This window comes from Pinus tabuliformis, chromosome 3_1, assembly GCF_031772625.1.
Source record: "Pinus tabuliformis cultivar Carrire ecotype Pingquan chromosome 3_1, CPIR1, whole genome shotgun sequence".
Taxonomy (NCBI): domain Eukaryota; kingdom Viridiplantae; phylum Streptophyta; class Pinopsida; order Pinales; family Pinaceae; genus Pinus; species Pinus tabuliformis.
In genome coordinates this window covers 732,655,503-732,671,878 of record NC_142301.1, presented here as the reverse complement: position 1 = coordinate 732,671,878, position 16,376 = coordinate 732,655,503, and the positions used below count along the sequence as shown (strand labels likewise).

Genomic DNA, 16,376 nt, shown 5'->3' with positions numbered 1-16,376 from the left:
CAGATGGGGGTTATTTGGAACAACAAACCTTATCTGTCACATATTTGGAAGCTCTAGCCTCGTGATTAGCCAGAGTGAATTGAAATATTTTAAGTCTTGAGAATTTAAATGAAATGCAAACAAGATGTAGAAATGCTCCGGTTAAGATATCCCAATCAACTTCATTTTCTGGAATTTCATAACAAATATGTACAAAACGATTATGAAAATGGCATAACGATTCATCAGTGATTTTCGCAATTCGAAATTTTTTGGCACAGATGTTCGTGATCATATCTGCCAAAATCATGGAAATTTTTTTGACAATGTGTAACACTATTTCCTTACGCACCCTTCGAACGTGAGAATGAACAACCTACAGGCAACATCCTCACCGAAGATGTTGTGCTCTATGAAAAATTGAAGAAAACGCTTAGTATGCTCAAGCAAGGTTGTTTCACACCCCGCCATTAAAATTAAGATGTGACAAGTCATCAATGATATTCGCTGACACTTGTAGTTCTATATCTCTGGAAAAACATGTCGGAGTTTTATTGTGGAAGAAGTTATGAAATGGGTGTAGAAATTCAAAAAAGACATGAAGGTCTCAGCTTATCATTTGGCCTTCGTTCTAGCGCCAAAAATGTTGACGGTGTTGGACCCACCAACATTCTGGGGATCTCCTCGGTAAGAAGTACCTAATAGACCTTAGACCGTTTGGAGTAGGAGTTCCAACAGTGGGTGTTAATGTAATGCCTTGACCACAATAGCATGCAAGGATAAGTATGATAACTTTGAGCTGAAGCAAGTATGTGACCTTGCAAAAAGCCAAGTGACATGCATGGGGGTTCTAACAGACAGAGGTGAAAAGCATGGAAAATTTTAGGGGCGAATGTTCGCCCTTTGGCGAAATTAAGGGGTTTTAAATTTTTTGTGGGCGAATATTTTGTATCATAGTACATTTTTACAAATGGCCTCAAATAGCCCACCTTATTTTAAGGGAGAGAGTAAAAAAGGTAAATTTAGCCTTGAAATTAGGAGTTACAACCTTCCATTCGCCCTAATGTTCAAGAATAGGTTTTATTTAAGTGAATCCTATGGGCCAAATACTATATTTATAAAAGAGGTATGGTAAATTAATAAAAATATAGATAAATGAGAGGTATGGTAAATAAATAAAACATTTTTTATACTTACTCCATAAGTCACCTTATATACATGCAAGGGTGTAAACAAATAAAACCTCTTTTATACTTACTACAAAAGGTATGGTAACTAAATAAAAATATAAATAAACTAGACCGTATGGTAAATAAATAAAACCTCTTTTTATATTTATTCCATCACCCTCTTTCTATTTATGAAGGCTAAAAAAAGAGGTTTTATTTAAGTGAACCCTATGGGCCAAATACCATATTTGTAAAAGAGGTATGGTAAATTAATAAAAATATAAATAAACGAGAGGTATGGTAAACAAATAAAACATTTTTTTATATTTACTCCATAAGTCACTTTATAGGAATGTAGCCTATTTAAATGGGGGAATTAAACCATCATAGATCCATCTTTACTCTGGATCTACTAAGCCCTGAGAGGTATCAAATATCGTGATATGCAAACTAGCATAGAGTGAAAAAATATTTGATCCCTCTCGGGGCTTGTTGGATCAAGAGTAAAAATGGATGTTGTAATTTAATTTATGTTAAACATTTTAACTTGGTTAAAATAAAAATAAAATAAAAATCAATAATAAATTCTATTAATTTTTATAAATTACTAATAGTAATTTTTAAGCTCCAGGTTTATGATAACCCATGGTATTGACCCATGGTAATACCATGGTATTCATGTGAGCATAGACTATTTAAAGGGGAAATTCTATCATCTTATATCCATCTTAATTCTAGGTCTAACAAGTGCTCATAGGGATAAATAGATTTCATCCCCCTAAGAATGGTAGATGTGGAGTTAAGATGGATATAGGTTGGTTTTTACGATAATGAAGATATTAAATAGACTTAGGAAATTATACTGTAAAAACATCTTAAGATGAATGGTTAAAGCTACATTTAGTCACTTCACAAAATTTAGTAAAAAATACCAACATCTCCATTAATATTGGTTTTTAACTTTTTTTGATTTAACAAAAAAAATTCAAAACAATGAAACCTTATCACTCTTTCTACATCACCCTCACAGAAGATTTCTCACCATTTTTCAAACATTATCAATATGATATCTTCATGAATAAGTTTAGGTACTGATGTTGGATTAGTTGTTTGAAAAATAAGTTGGTTTGTACAACCTTTCATCTTCTATGCTATTCTTAGTTTGTCCTAATGATCTATAGGGGTTGGAGCCACTGCACCATATTTTCCTAAAAGGTGGATATTGTTGACCAAAAAGGAAATTAATCTACATGTTACAACGCTGTTAAAAAATGCGAGACCTATGAGGGTAGTGAATTATGCTAATAAGCAATTTAGATTAGGAGAGACGTAATTAAATTTTATTATTTAATTGAATATTTCCAGTTAAAATAATAATAAATATACATTTATATATTCATATATTGATTGGAAGGATTCTCACAATGGTCACTTCTTTCAATGAGATCCCTTCAAGCCCTTGGGATACCTAATACTTTCTTATATAATATAGTATTGGAGTCACGATTGCCGTTACACCAAAACCCGCAGGTGTTAGTAAACGGACACATCGCTAGATTTAAGCACATGCCACGAAACACACAGGGAGCGTTGACCTTCTACACCGCCATTAACAAGGAGCCAACAATCTCCCCCCCCAATGCGAGCTCGACGTGTTTCAAACTCGAGACCTCTGGCTCTGATACCACTTGTTGGAGTCATGATTTCCATTACACCAAAACCCACAGGTGTTAGTAAACAGACACATCACTAGATTTAAGCACATGCCACGAAACACACGTGGAGCGTTGACCTTCTACACTGCCATTAACGGGGAGCGTTGACCTTCTTCACCACCATTAATGGGGAGTGTTGACCTTCTATACCGCCATTAACGAGGAGCCAACATATAGTTGGGGCTTGCGACTTGTTGGCGTGTTGGGGTAAACAAACTTGATGTGTTTTTTTTTATCTCACAGCTGGAGTCTATGGAATAAGAAAGAAATTTGATAACTTGAAAAAAGTGGTATCTTGACAAAAGTTGTAGAGAAAAGATTAATCTCTCCTACCTTGACAAAACTCGTTGTCAATATCAACACCTACAAGAACTTTGTTGTGGAATATTATCAAAACTAATAAAAGGATATGAAAGAGTGTATTGTAAGAACCTTGACAAACACGACCACTGAAACTTGGAACATCGTTTGTAGGAAGAGAAAATTATGTTTCTTTTTCCAAACATGTATGTTAGTATATTACAATTTAATGAATATGTTTTCTTATTATCATATATGGTTTCATACTTTAACAAAACATTCACCAAGACTTCACAATGTTTTATTATTCAGTAAAAGATTTGCCAAGATCTTACAAGATTTTATAATTCAGTGAAAGATTCTCCATCAATATACAAGATAATATAATCTAATGAGAGATTTGCCAAAAAATTTATATATACATATTATATTATTGATAAAATCGCCTCCCACTTTTCCTATGTATCATGGGGATTAGCCCATTTATTATACATATAAATTTAGGGTGGTTCTTAAAATTTTCCCTGGTGAAAAGGAAGTGTGCCCCTTATAATCCTATAATACTACATAGTTCAAAAGGAACACATGAGCGGAATGACATCAAAATCTAATATGTGGGATAGTCCACAAATTAAAGTGACGGGTTAATCCAAAAACACGCATTCAACCAGATTCATACAATTGCATACAAATAGTTCATAACAAAATGCATAAGTTAAACAACACACATTGTTAAAGAAACCAGAATAGTCCAACTACAATAAAAACATATGCTTGAAAGTGTGTTGGCTCTGTTATTGTTATTATAGGTGGAAGTTCCCTCCATACATACACCATTGACGGTCACTAGCCCCGATAGTCGAACATTACAGTCAATAACGCTTGCTCCTCCAAAGAAGTATACTCACTCTACATTGTGGAGAAACCAAGGCTCGTCACAATACTCCCAAGCCTTCTCTAAGCCTAAGCCTAGCCAAAATCTTTGCTCTCAAAATCTCCTTTCTATGAGTTATGAGGTTATATTTATAATAAAGGGTGGGGTGACCCTTGAAATTCCCCTTTGTGACTCTTTGACTACCCTCGTGACTCTTCAACTTCTTCACAAGTAACTCACTACATAATATGATGACCTTTCATATTCCACTAATGAAACTTGGAATTTCACTTACAACATATTTACAAATAATATTACATTTTCCACATTTACTCATGTGAGACAAAATAGGCTAGAGACAACCTAACAAGACAAAGCAATATGACTCCGAAGTTTGGTGAAAGACCAACTTGCCAACCTCCACTTGGTGTTTCTCGATTATGTACTCATGTCAAGCTTGGTACTATGAGATAATGTCCCCAAACTACTTGATGGTTTATTTTTCATAACAGACTTTTGCCTCCATAGCATCTGGGTATATGGTCTTGGAACATGTATCCAACTTGTCTTGAAGCATGTGAATCATGGTGTTTACCATGACGGGACCACCGATGTACTTTTGCATGTTATGTGCATTCAGCTCCAAGTCTTCCCTTGTGGCCTCTCATCTTAGCTACTCCATGTACTCATTGATCTCAAGCTGGACTTGGTTCTTGGGTTTAGTCTCATTGAGGGAACCGATTGATGGGATCCTATGCTTTCTCACCATGACATCCAAACTGTTGTACAACCACACATATGTGGCTTGTATGCTACTGATGAATGGGGCAAGTTGTTCATAGTTCTGGATCAACATCTGAACCTTTTCTTTCTCCAGCTCTGCCTGTGGCTTCATCTTCTTAACTAAGTCAACTGTGGCTCCTTTTTACCATATTGCCCACTCTTGTACATGGGGAGATGGAAACATGTATGTTCTTAAGAGTTTGAGCAAACTCCTTGCTCCGATGTTGTAGGCCATGTACATGGAAAAATGATTTATGCACGATGAAAAATCCATTATAGAGCTTCTGCATGGTATCCTCAAGTCTTGATACTTCAGCGAGTAATTATTTCCTCATCTCCCCCATTGCAAAAATTGCATTCTGCATTGATGCTCGGAGTTGCTCTGCCTCTTGCCTGAAAACCTACAAATGCTTTGCCAGTTGTTCATTCTCGGCCATCAGTTGCTTAACATTTGATCTTGCTGCTCCTGCATAGGCCAATCCGGCTTCGGCAAGGGCATATGGATGCTTCCTGGTGTCTGACATTATCACCCTTTCCTTAATGAATTTGTTCACTCTCCTCCTTTGTTGCTAGTTGTTCCAACTCTTTGACCTATATGCGCGTTGTTTCCTCTATCATCGCGCCTTGCTTTTGTTCTTCTTCCTATTTTTGCTTCTATACCTTTTATTTCCTCCTCAACTACCGTTCTTCCCTCAGTTCTTGTTCTTCTTGCTATGATCTCAGTTATGCTACCTACAAGCTCTGGCTTTCTCTCTTCCTCCTCTCTAATTTCTGTATCTTCTACTTCATTTTGCTTCTGATGCCAAAGGTTCCTGCATGAAGATCGAATCTGATTTCAATCTGCAACTTTTTTCTCCTTGTATTATGTTAGAAACTTCCTCTTTCCCCGATCTTGTGCTAGATTTTTGCCTTCTGCTACTACTACTGGACTTGCAGCCATGTTAGTGTTGACTCCTTTTCTATGAACAATTGAGTGTTTGCATATATTTAAAAGTTAACTAGCGCTTTCTCAATTGCTTCCCCAGCACTTCTTTCAGTGGTCTCTCTTGAAGAATCTCTCTTTAGTTCAATGGTACAATGATTACTGGAGAGAAGTGTTTCACGAGTGCGGTACTTATGGGACAAAAATGACCCTCATGGCAAGAAAACATTAGCTCTTGCAAATCTAACTTCACAACATGATCATGCAAAAATCTAAGCATCTAATGAGAGGGATTGTGTAATTGTGACTAATAGGGGTAACTGACTCACTGTGGGAACTGTGCATTACATAGTCCCAACAGTCAGTGTGGAAGCTTGAATACTGGAACTGCGCAATGCACAGTTCAATCTAGGCCAGGGCATGGGAGAGACTGCGCATTACGCGGTATTAGTGGCCAGGCTGTGAGACTGGCTCTTGGAACTGCACAATGTGTAGTTGGAGCCAGCCTATGATAGTCTCTGCACAATTCCAGAAGCCAAGGTAGAGGCCTTGAGCTCCCAGATTATGTAGTGCATGCAGTGAAGTTTGAGATCTAGGAAAGGGGAGCCTAGACCTGCCCATGGGGAGTGTGAAAATCAAGCAGATCTGAAGGATTGTGTGATGTTGAGTGCAGATTTGACTAAGTGTTGATACATGTATGTGAAACAAGTGATACAATTTATTTGACTGAAGGAAAACGAATCATGTGAAGAGATTCGCCATAACGGTGATCATTGGTGAAAAATGGGAAAACTCATGCGACACTTAGAAAAGGCAACCTATAACTTGAAACAAGACCTCTATAAGCTAAAACAAGTCAAAAAGCTAGTAGTCGGTCAAAGAAACAAGTGAAATGACACTCTCACAAGCTAAACAATGAAAAGTGATAGAAAATGCGCCAAAATATGATACAAGAAAAACTCACCCAGAAAAGCGACGACAATGGTATGAAGTATCCTTGATCTCCTTAAGAATGCTAGAGCTTTATGATCAAATGTACAAATGAGCTCTAGAGGCATCCATTACATATAATTGAGCAAATTGGAATTTATGACGCACATGTCTAAGATCAAGGACAAAAGCGAAACTTAGTGGAAACTTCTAAGGATAGAAATGTACCTCTAAGCATGAGGATGCTTCTTTCCCTTTAGTTTCCTTCTTTTCTAGAGGGAAATCTGACATGCATTGCCTAGAAATATTACACAGTTCTGGGAAGGACTGGGCAACTCTTTGGCTCATGCACTACGTAGTTTCTTAGCATAGTGGGTTCTACGTAATTTCTGGGATGAGTGGCTCTGGGCCGCCTCTCATGTTCTGTGCAATTTGTGAGCATAAGGTGTGTTGTCAATAATGATTGCACAATTCCGAAGAGCAAGGTTGGTTGCCCTCAAGGATTGCACAATTCTCTAAGCCAAGCCCAGAAATGTGGGAAGACCAGGTCAAGAGATCAACTTGTGGTTTGGAAAATGAGCTAAGTAAGCAAACACAAGCCCAAATGAAGAGAATAAATCTCAGTTGAAGCACAAATACCTGGATCAGTATGAGATGAGTTGCTATGATTTTGAAGGGAGGCTACAAAATCAAAGCATAGTAAAAATTTTGGAGGGTGGTTGTAGCCGCTACAACAGATCCTAAGATTACGCCAATGAGTATCAAATAGAAGGGAGTTTGATAATAACCTAGTACTTTGAAATTAGCTACTACATAAGGGAAATCACCAAGACCCTTTAAGCTAAATATTGTTGTTCAAAGAAAAAGACTTCTTCCAAACCTTAAATAATACCTTTCTACCTTTCAATAATTCCTTAAATGAATTAGTGGCCATCCAATTTCACAAAAACTTTAAAAGTGCTAGGAAATATGCAATCCAGTGGTAAAATGAAATGAGAGAAAGATGATAGATTCCTACTATAAGTAGAACAATCTATAGCCATTAGGCTTTCCTTCAAATGATTTAGTTCCCTAATGGACTCTTCAAAGGTTAAGCTTACTAAACTAGAACATAAGAGAAGAAAGTTATTCTTAGAAAAAGAGAAAGAGTGGCAACTCAAGAACAAGGTAATTTGGCTTAAGGGAGGTGAAAATAACACCAAATTCTTCTACTGCTTTGCAAATAGTAGAAATAACATCAATTATGTATAGAAAATAAGTAGAGAGGATGGGACCTAAGCTAAAAATTTCCTAAACATTGCAAATGAGGGAGATAGCTATTTCAAACTCTCTTCAAATAAAACAAGCATGCCACTATAGATATCAACTTACATTTGACAAGTTTCTTACCTAGATTCATGGATCTTTGAAGACAACCAAAATCTTATGGAAAATGTGGTAAAATACGAATTATTCAAAGCTCTTCAAAGTTTTTAGAAAGGTAATAATCTAGGCCCTGATGGTCTCCCTATTGAATTTTTTCTTAGCTATTATGTTTTCATTGAAAATGATCTTTAAGGGGTACTGGCGGCCTCAAGGAAATCTAGGAAGGTATTGTCAACTTTAACATTACCTTCATTGCACTCATACCAAGGATAGAAAACCCAACACACTATGATAGATTTCATCTTGTATACTTCTATAATATTATTTACAAAATCACCTCCTATCGACAAAAGGAAAATCTCTCAAGATAGGTATCACTCGAGCAATTTGGCTTCCTCGAAGGAAAGAAAATACATGAGGTTATTGGTGTATCGCAATAAGGTTTATACGTAAAAACAAAGAAACTAAGACCCATCATTATTAAATTGGATATATCCAAGCATTTGAAAAAGTTAGTTGGATATTTCTCCACCACATTCTCATTCGCGTGGACTTCATTTTACATTTTGTAACATTGGTCATGTGATGTATAATATCAGTCTCTTAAATTGTAGTTTTAATTAATGGGGCAAGGTCACCCTTCTTCATGCTCAAAAGAGGAATTCAAAAGAGATTCACATTATCTCCACTCCTGTTCTTCCCTATAGTTGAAGGGTTTATTATAGCAGTGAAGGCAACCTCGGGAAATGGTTCCTTCAAAGATATATTAATTGGCAATTCATATTTTGTTTCCCATTTTCTATTTGAAAATGATATTTTTACTATTTCTAAATTAATGGTTGATTGTACTAAATGTATCTAAGATCATTTTTGTCACTTTTTTGGACCCTCCAAAATTTTTATATTCTTTATATATTATCTATCATTTGTAAAAAAAGGTTGCACACAAACTAAACATGTCCCTGATCTTATTAAAGATATTTTTTATTTTTTTTACTTTATACAAAATCATAAAATATTTTTCCCGAAAACAAACCCCATAATTAATTTATATAATAACCTTGAAATACCTTATAATATTCTACTCTTGTAATTTTTCTACCTCTAATGAAATTAATGAATTTTTTAATTAGAAAAAAATAAAAATTTCTTGAGACTCTCCTAGTCTTAAACTTTCAATCTGTTTTCCACCCATGGGACTTCTTTGTTCATGGCTCTTTCAAAATTGTTTAATCAATATACATGGTCACCTCTTGAAAATGCTTTACAAGTGTTATGGGACTTTAGGCATCGTTAGGCTTAGTTATTAAAGCATATGTTTAAAGAAGATCAATATATAATTTTTATGATTTTCCATATTACTTTATCATTAAATTTTTATATGATAATAAACAAAAATTTAAAATCATATTATTATTATAAAAATAATAATATTTATTATAAATAAATAAAATATTTATTTTAAGCTTTATATTGAAATACAAATGACCCTTTTATATTAAAAGTGATAAAAAACCAAGCAAATAAAAGAAGATAGAAAAATCGAAAAATTTTTTTTTTTTTTTTAAATAAAAAATTATATATATATATATATATATATATATATATATATATAATTTTAAGTTATTTTAAATTTTTCAAAATTATATATTTAACTAACATTTGTTAAAAACTGGCGTTGTCTATCGATGCAATAAAATAGTTTAGATGGTAGCTTTTTTTTTTTTTTTTTAATTTGGTAATTTTTTTTTAAAAAATTAGGTAGTTAGAGTGTTTAAATTATTTTTTAATTTTAGAAATAGATTAGCATCATTAAAAATTTGGCATTTAAATCTTGAAATTTAACAACTGTAATCAAGATTTTTAAAAATTTATACCTAAACTTTTCATAAACTTATCCAATGCAAAAACTGATATGTAATAAATAAATAACCTATGCATTTCCTCATTGGGTTTGACCCTGTAGCAAAGGAAAGGAAAAGGTAAAATGTTGAAACTTGAAACTTTTCCTTTATACAACACAATCTCTGAACTTATGTAAGCTAAAACACAACCTCAGCACTTATGTAAGTAGAATTGAGTTGACTAAGCTAGGCTGGACTATGAATTATGTAGTTTCAGCACTTAGTCAGCCTCCTAACAGCCCAGACTGTGCCTTGCGCACAACCAGCAGTCAGTGTCCCAGCCTCCCAGTGAAAATTGCGCAAACTTCACAGACAGTCACACATGTACGCTACATGTCAGTCCTCTATTTTGTTTTGGTTTTTATCTGACAGATTTCTTCCCATGAGTGTTTCTATGTCTTAGAGTATCACAGGTGTTCGTCTGCCTCTCAGTAGTACATGTACATGGCTTCCCAGGGAGCAAAGTCAAAGGACACCATTGAGAGCGCAACTCGAGATGGAGCTGAGCGAGTGTCTATGAGATTGCTATTGATTTGGGGTAGCATCAGATGTACTATAGCCATTAGAATTGGTGGAGAGGCTAAAGCACATGACATCTCCAAGACCCAGAAAAGGTTTGGGCAGATTCTACCTAGTTTAGGAGATATTGAAATAATTAATATTTTTAATGGAGTTCCTAAGTCTAAACTTAGGAAAAATAAAATATTAATGGGTATTTAATATAAAATTGGGTTAGAGGGTTCTAAATGACATGGATCAATCCAAACCTAATCGTAGCCGTTGATTAGAGATGCAATCTCGGCCGTTGAAGGACCAACATGAAAAGCATAAGAGGAGGCCTGAGGGTTAGTTGGAGAACACACCAAAGTGATCAGTCATTTGATTTTCTATGGCGGGGATTGCTAAGAAAGTCTAATCAATGATCAGTTTGTAGCGAGGGGCAGTGAGTACTCGACAAAGAGGTAGAGATAGCGTCGAGAGACCAGCACAGAAGTAGAGAGAGGTAGTCACTGAGCTAGAGGGAGCCACACAGAGCTAGAAGGGATTACGCAGAGGCCAGAAGGGCCTGCGTCATCCACGCAGAGGGCAGCAGGATTGACGCAGAGGGTTGTAGAGGCTTTGCCATGCCTCAGAGTGTTGACGCAGAGGGTTTTGGGTTAACGTTGAGGCTAGGGAGGCTGACGCTGAGCTTCAGAGGTTGCTGGAGAGGGTTTCATGGGGTAGATTTTCGGAATATCTACTTCTGAATAGAGAGGTATTACTGCCAAATTATTTTCTTTGTCGGGTGAGCCGGTTTGGCACCCAGTTGTACTCAAGGATAAACTGCATAATAAAATAACCCTCAGAGTTGCTGCACCAATTTTCCCAAAGTGGGTTTTTCTGGGGACGAGTTGTCCAAAAATAACGATGTCACTTGTGTGTTTTCTATTTCTTTCAGTTGTTGATCTATAGATGGTTGAGACTATATTGTGTTTATTTCAATATGTTTAAATAACATGTTCTTAATTAACAAGTAGGAAAAATAAACCAGATAATACAGATAAAATTTCTAATGGGTAATACTTAGAAATTTTGACATGGTATCAGAGGGTGGATGAAAATCACATGAGAGATGAAGGCATCGGTTGTAGCAGAGCATTTGCAGCAGAAACAACTATCTCGAGTGACAGAGAAGGGTTGACATAGAGGTGCTGTGTCATCAGTTCGGGTAAGAGAGAGGTTAGCGCAGAGGCTGAGGAGGGCAGAAAAAGGCTCATGAAGAGCCACACAGAGACTAGGAGGGTTGACGCAGTTGGCATCGGGAGAATTTTAGCCAGTGTCGGGATTGTGCATTTTTCTTTGAATAGTCCGAGATGGGACGACTCTATGAACTGGTTTGACTCCGACTATATGGGTTTAAACCCGATTTTGATATTTTCCATTCTAACTTAAAGTTATAATTCAAGAACATTCCATACACGAAATTTTTTACTTTGTTTGGTCAGTTCTAGCACTATTCTATTCATTATGAGTAACAATGTTCACAGCTTGAATGATTTGGAAATTAGATAGGAGCATGGGTGGTTGGCTCTCGGTTTTTCCTATGGAAATCGACTGAGAACCACAAAGAACCCTCGCGATTTAGTTAACGTTTTTGTACAGTTAAAGATAAGTCTGGTTTGATTTGGTTGTGCAATGGTTTGTGATAATTGTCCCATGATGAAAATACCGTCTTTCGTTTGCGTCTGACATTTAACATTTTTTTATGTTGCATCTATAGAAAGGTTTATAATTGTAGAGTGAATGCCTTTCGGTTTAATGTTTGTATGCTCTATGTATCAGGAAAGCATCTCATGGTTTGATTAAATGTAGTATTCGCTCTAAAAGCCCGATATTGTTCATCTATTAACTTCTCTAATTCGCTAATATAATGTTATCCCGAAATGGTTGGGTAATTTTCTTAGAACAGTTTGGGTTATTTTCTTAGAACAGTTTAAAGCTACCAGTATTATTTGATTATGATTCATCAATTTAAATAAACTGACAGAATATAACCATCAACATAATATTACAGAATATATTTAGCAATATACCAAGACAAAAATATATCTAGTAATAAGTATGCTATTAGTTATCCATTATTGAATAATAATAACTCATTTTAGTTAGTGATTACTAAGCACATCTTGTATTACATATTTGTTTCTACTTTGTTTATAACTCTGTAAGATTACGTCCAGATTCCCCCTCTGAGCTCTTCCTGTTCCTCACAGTCAATAAGTCTGTTGGGGTCCAATATCTTGGGCATCAGGACTGCGGTCTAGCCTCAAGTCTCATACCATTTGGGGTCCAGTATCTTCTGTTGGGGTCCAGTATCTTGGGCATCAGGACTGCGGTCCGGCCTCAAGTCTCATACCATTTGGGGTCCAGTATCTTGGGCATCAGGACTGCGGTCCAGCCTCAAGTCTCGTACCATTTGGGGTCCAGTATCTTGGGCATCAGGACTGCGGTCCAGCCAAGTCTCATACCATTTCGACTGTAACTCACAGTTTTCCCACTAGTTACTTTTGTCCAACTCAAGGAAAATCTGGGCAACATAATTCCTGATTCTTTTTCCAACCCCCTTAGGGTTCTCCCTCCTTTTATTTTTGAGGGAACATATGAGCAACTGTTTGTAACTGTCTTAGGAGTTATTAACTGTTTCTTTCATTCTTTGACAAATTGTTTAAATTCTTAATTAATAAGTAACAAGATATGTTCTAGCTTCTTAGCCTCAGTTCTTTAACAGAATATGTTAAACAAAGTAAAAGATTGAAGTAACAAGTAAAAATTGGTAACAAAGTAATTGTTCGTGCAACATAGGGTGTTGCATATCTCATGATAAATTTTACATTGCCAAGATTAAGAAAATCATAAAAATTGACTAAATTATAACTTTATTATTATTATTATTATTATTATTGAAAAAATGAATATGTGAGTTAAACATATATACATTTCAAAAGATATATGGCAAGGCTCTTAACCATGGAAATTTATTTCCACTTACTATGGAGATTCTTAACTTGCAAATATGTTTTGCGACAATACTATGACCTGGTACAATACTATGACCTCGTATAATGACTTACTAATACCACATGTCAAAACTACCATAACTCATCATATGACATTTTTTTTTTTAATCAATTTATTAAAAAGACAAATTGGTTGTGTGTTTTGTGAGGGAGTGTTGGTTGTGTGGTGGGAATGATCTGTTGTATTATTTAAAATCTGCTATATTTGACTATATAATACACATGTTTGATTATATAATAGTTTTTTTCCCTATTCGAATTTAAAGCAAGCAATATATGTTTAAATGCTGACATATTTGAGTATGTAAAATATATGTAATAGTTTTTTTCCGTATTCGAATTTAAAGCAAGCAATATATGTTTAAATGCTGACATATTTGAGTATGTAAAATATATGTTTAAATGTTGACATATTTGAGTATGTAAAATATATATTTAAATGCTGACATATTTGAGTATGTAAAATATATGTTTAAACACTGTAACTGTCCATTTAATTCAATTCAAACATATATTTAACTATATAAAATAATTATGATATCTACCTTAATTCTTCATAATAACAATTAAATATTATTTGACTGAACACTAACTCCTCATAATAGCAATTAAATATTATTTGACGCAACAATAACCATTCAACTGGGAGGAAAAAAACGTTATTCACGAAAAAACGTTATTAACTGTAGCTGGCCACTTAATTCAATTAAAACAGGTGTTTCATTATATAAAATAATTATCTACCTTTGATTTTTCATAATAGCACGTAAATGTTGTTTGACTCAGCAACCACCATTCGAGTGGGGAGCGAAAGGTACCTTATTCTTCACGCAAAACCAAATTTAGAATTCGACAACTTCCAGCCATCCATGTGTTTATTATTTATCCCTAAACTCCCTCAAATACCGCACCCCACTCACGTTTCCACTCATTCTCGCTCTCTCTCTCATATTTCATTCATGATGCTCTGGAGCTTCAATTCTCATTAATCATTCTGCTGTTCATACGCAGACTCTCTCTCTCTCTTAAAACAATAGGGATTATTCAGATTTTCCGGGCTGTAAGATTATTTCGTACTCACGAATTCCGAAGAATTCGGGCAATATCTTGATATCGTATAATCGTTATATACACACGTCCACAGAGATACAGGAAGCAGCGGGAGGAGGAGAAGACAGAGCAGTGGCCACTGCACATCATATCGAAAAATCTCCGGGCACCTCTGAGAACATGACGAGAGACATACTCACAATCAGTACCTTCGACAACCGCCTTTCCGGACCGAGCAATCAAAATCCCAGCAATCCCCAGGGAAAATCGACCGATTTGGAGACCAATTTGGCTTTGGCCGACAAAATAATCTCGTCCTGGGACTCCAACTCGTTGAACCCCTCACTGTTCCAGAACAACCCAAAAGAAACCAACGAGTATCTCGATGCTGTGGACGGCCTACGCCGCGTCATGGAAATTTTGAACGCCACTCAAAGCAGATCGGTTAATGCTTAATGAGGTGATTCGGAGCATATCCCTCATTTATTGAAACTTTTTTGGTGAATATATTTGCACGTTGAGCATTTGTTGTACAAAATTTTATTTCAATTTCTTCTTCTAACATAATGAAGCATTATTCTCAAGAGTCTCCCTTAATGCTTAATGAGGTGATTTCTAGCATATCCCTCATGTATTGAAACTTCTTTGGTGAATATATCTGCTCGTTGATCATTTGCTGTAAAAAACTTTATTTCAATTTCTCCTTTTGCCACATAGTTGCTTATGAAATGGTAGTTGGTATCAATGTGTTTGGTGTGATTATGAAACACAAGATTTTTAGTTATGGCAATGGTAGACAAGTTATCACAGTATAGTATCAATGTGTTTGGTGTGATTATGAAACGCAAGATTTTTAGTTATGGCAATGGTAGACAAGTTATCACAGTAAATAGTTTTGCCATGTTTCTGTTCTTGTTTCATATCTAATAAGACTTTCTTCAGCCAAATTACTTAACATGTTATCGTTGTTGCCGCAATATACTTTTTCTATGTAGAAAACAATGAAATAGTTGTTTGCTTCTTTGAACACCATGACACTGCACCTGACCCAATGCCAAAGACATAACCTGAAGTGTTATTTCTATCATTAAGAGATCTAGCCCAATCACTATCTCTATAACCAACCAACCCAAAATTATTTGATGAAGTATAGAGAATGCCATAATTGTTTGTTCCACAAAGAACAACTCAAAATTCTTTTTCCTGCTCCTAAATGAATCTCGCTTGGACTTTGCATGAATTGGGAAATCAAACCTATTGCATGCATAATATCAGGCCTAGTGGTAGTATGATACAAAATTATTCCTACCAAACTCCTATAGGATCTAACATCTACCTTTTCAACTCCATCTTCTACAGAAAAAATTTCATTTGTATTCATGAGTGTGCTCATGGGTTTATAGTTTCCCATTTTCCATTTGTGAAGAAGATTCGGAACATACTTTTCTTATGAAATAAAAATTCCATCATTCATTTGTGTCACTTCTATGTCAAGAAAATAATGCAGCAAATCCAAATTAGTGATTTCAAATTCAGTCGTTATGGCTTGTCTGAACTCTTCCACTAACAAATCACTTGAAGATATGTATAACAAGTCATCTACATATAACAAAACAATTAGTATATCATGACCATTTTACTTTATATATAATGTGGGTTCATTTTCACTCCTTTTAAATCCCTTTTTCAAAAGATAAGTGTCAATTCTACTATACCATGCTCTTAGATATTGTTAAGCCCATAAAGAGACTTTTTCAGTTTCTAGACTCTGTGTTCATTAACTGCTTCTTCATATCCTGGGGCTGTTTGACATATACATCTTCTTTCA

General features: G+C 35.3%; 1 protein-coding gene across 1 annotated transcript in view; it reads left to right on the top strand.

Moving 5' to 3' along the window:
* Positions 1–15,004, top strand: part of LOC149189408 (exocyst complex component EXO70A1-like) — a 42,281-nt gene extending 27,277 nt beyond the window's left edge. The window contains 1 exon segment of the mRNA XM_089410220.1: positions 14,591–15,004. Within this exon segment, the coding sequence (XP_089266346.1) occupies positions 14,591–15,004 (414 nt within the window).
* Positions 15,005–16,376: the final 1,372 nt, after the last annotated feature.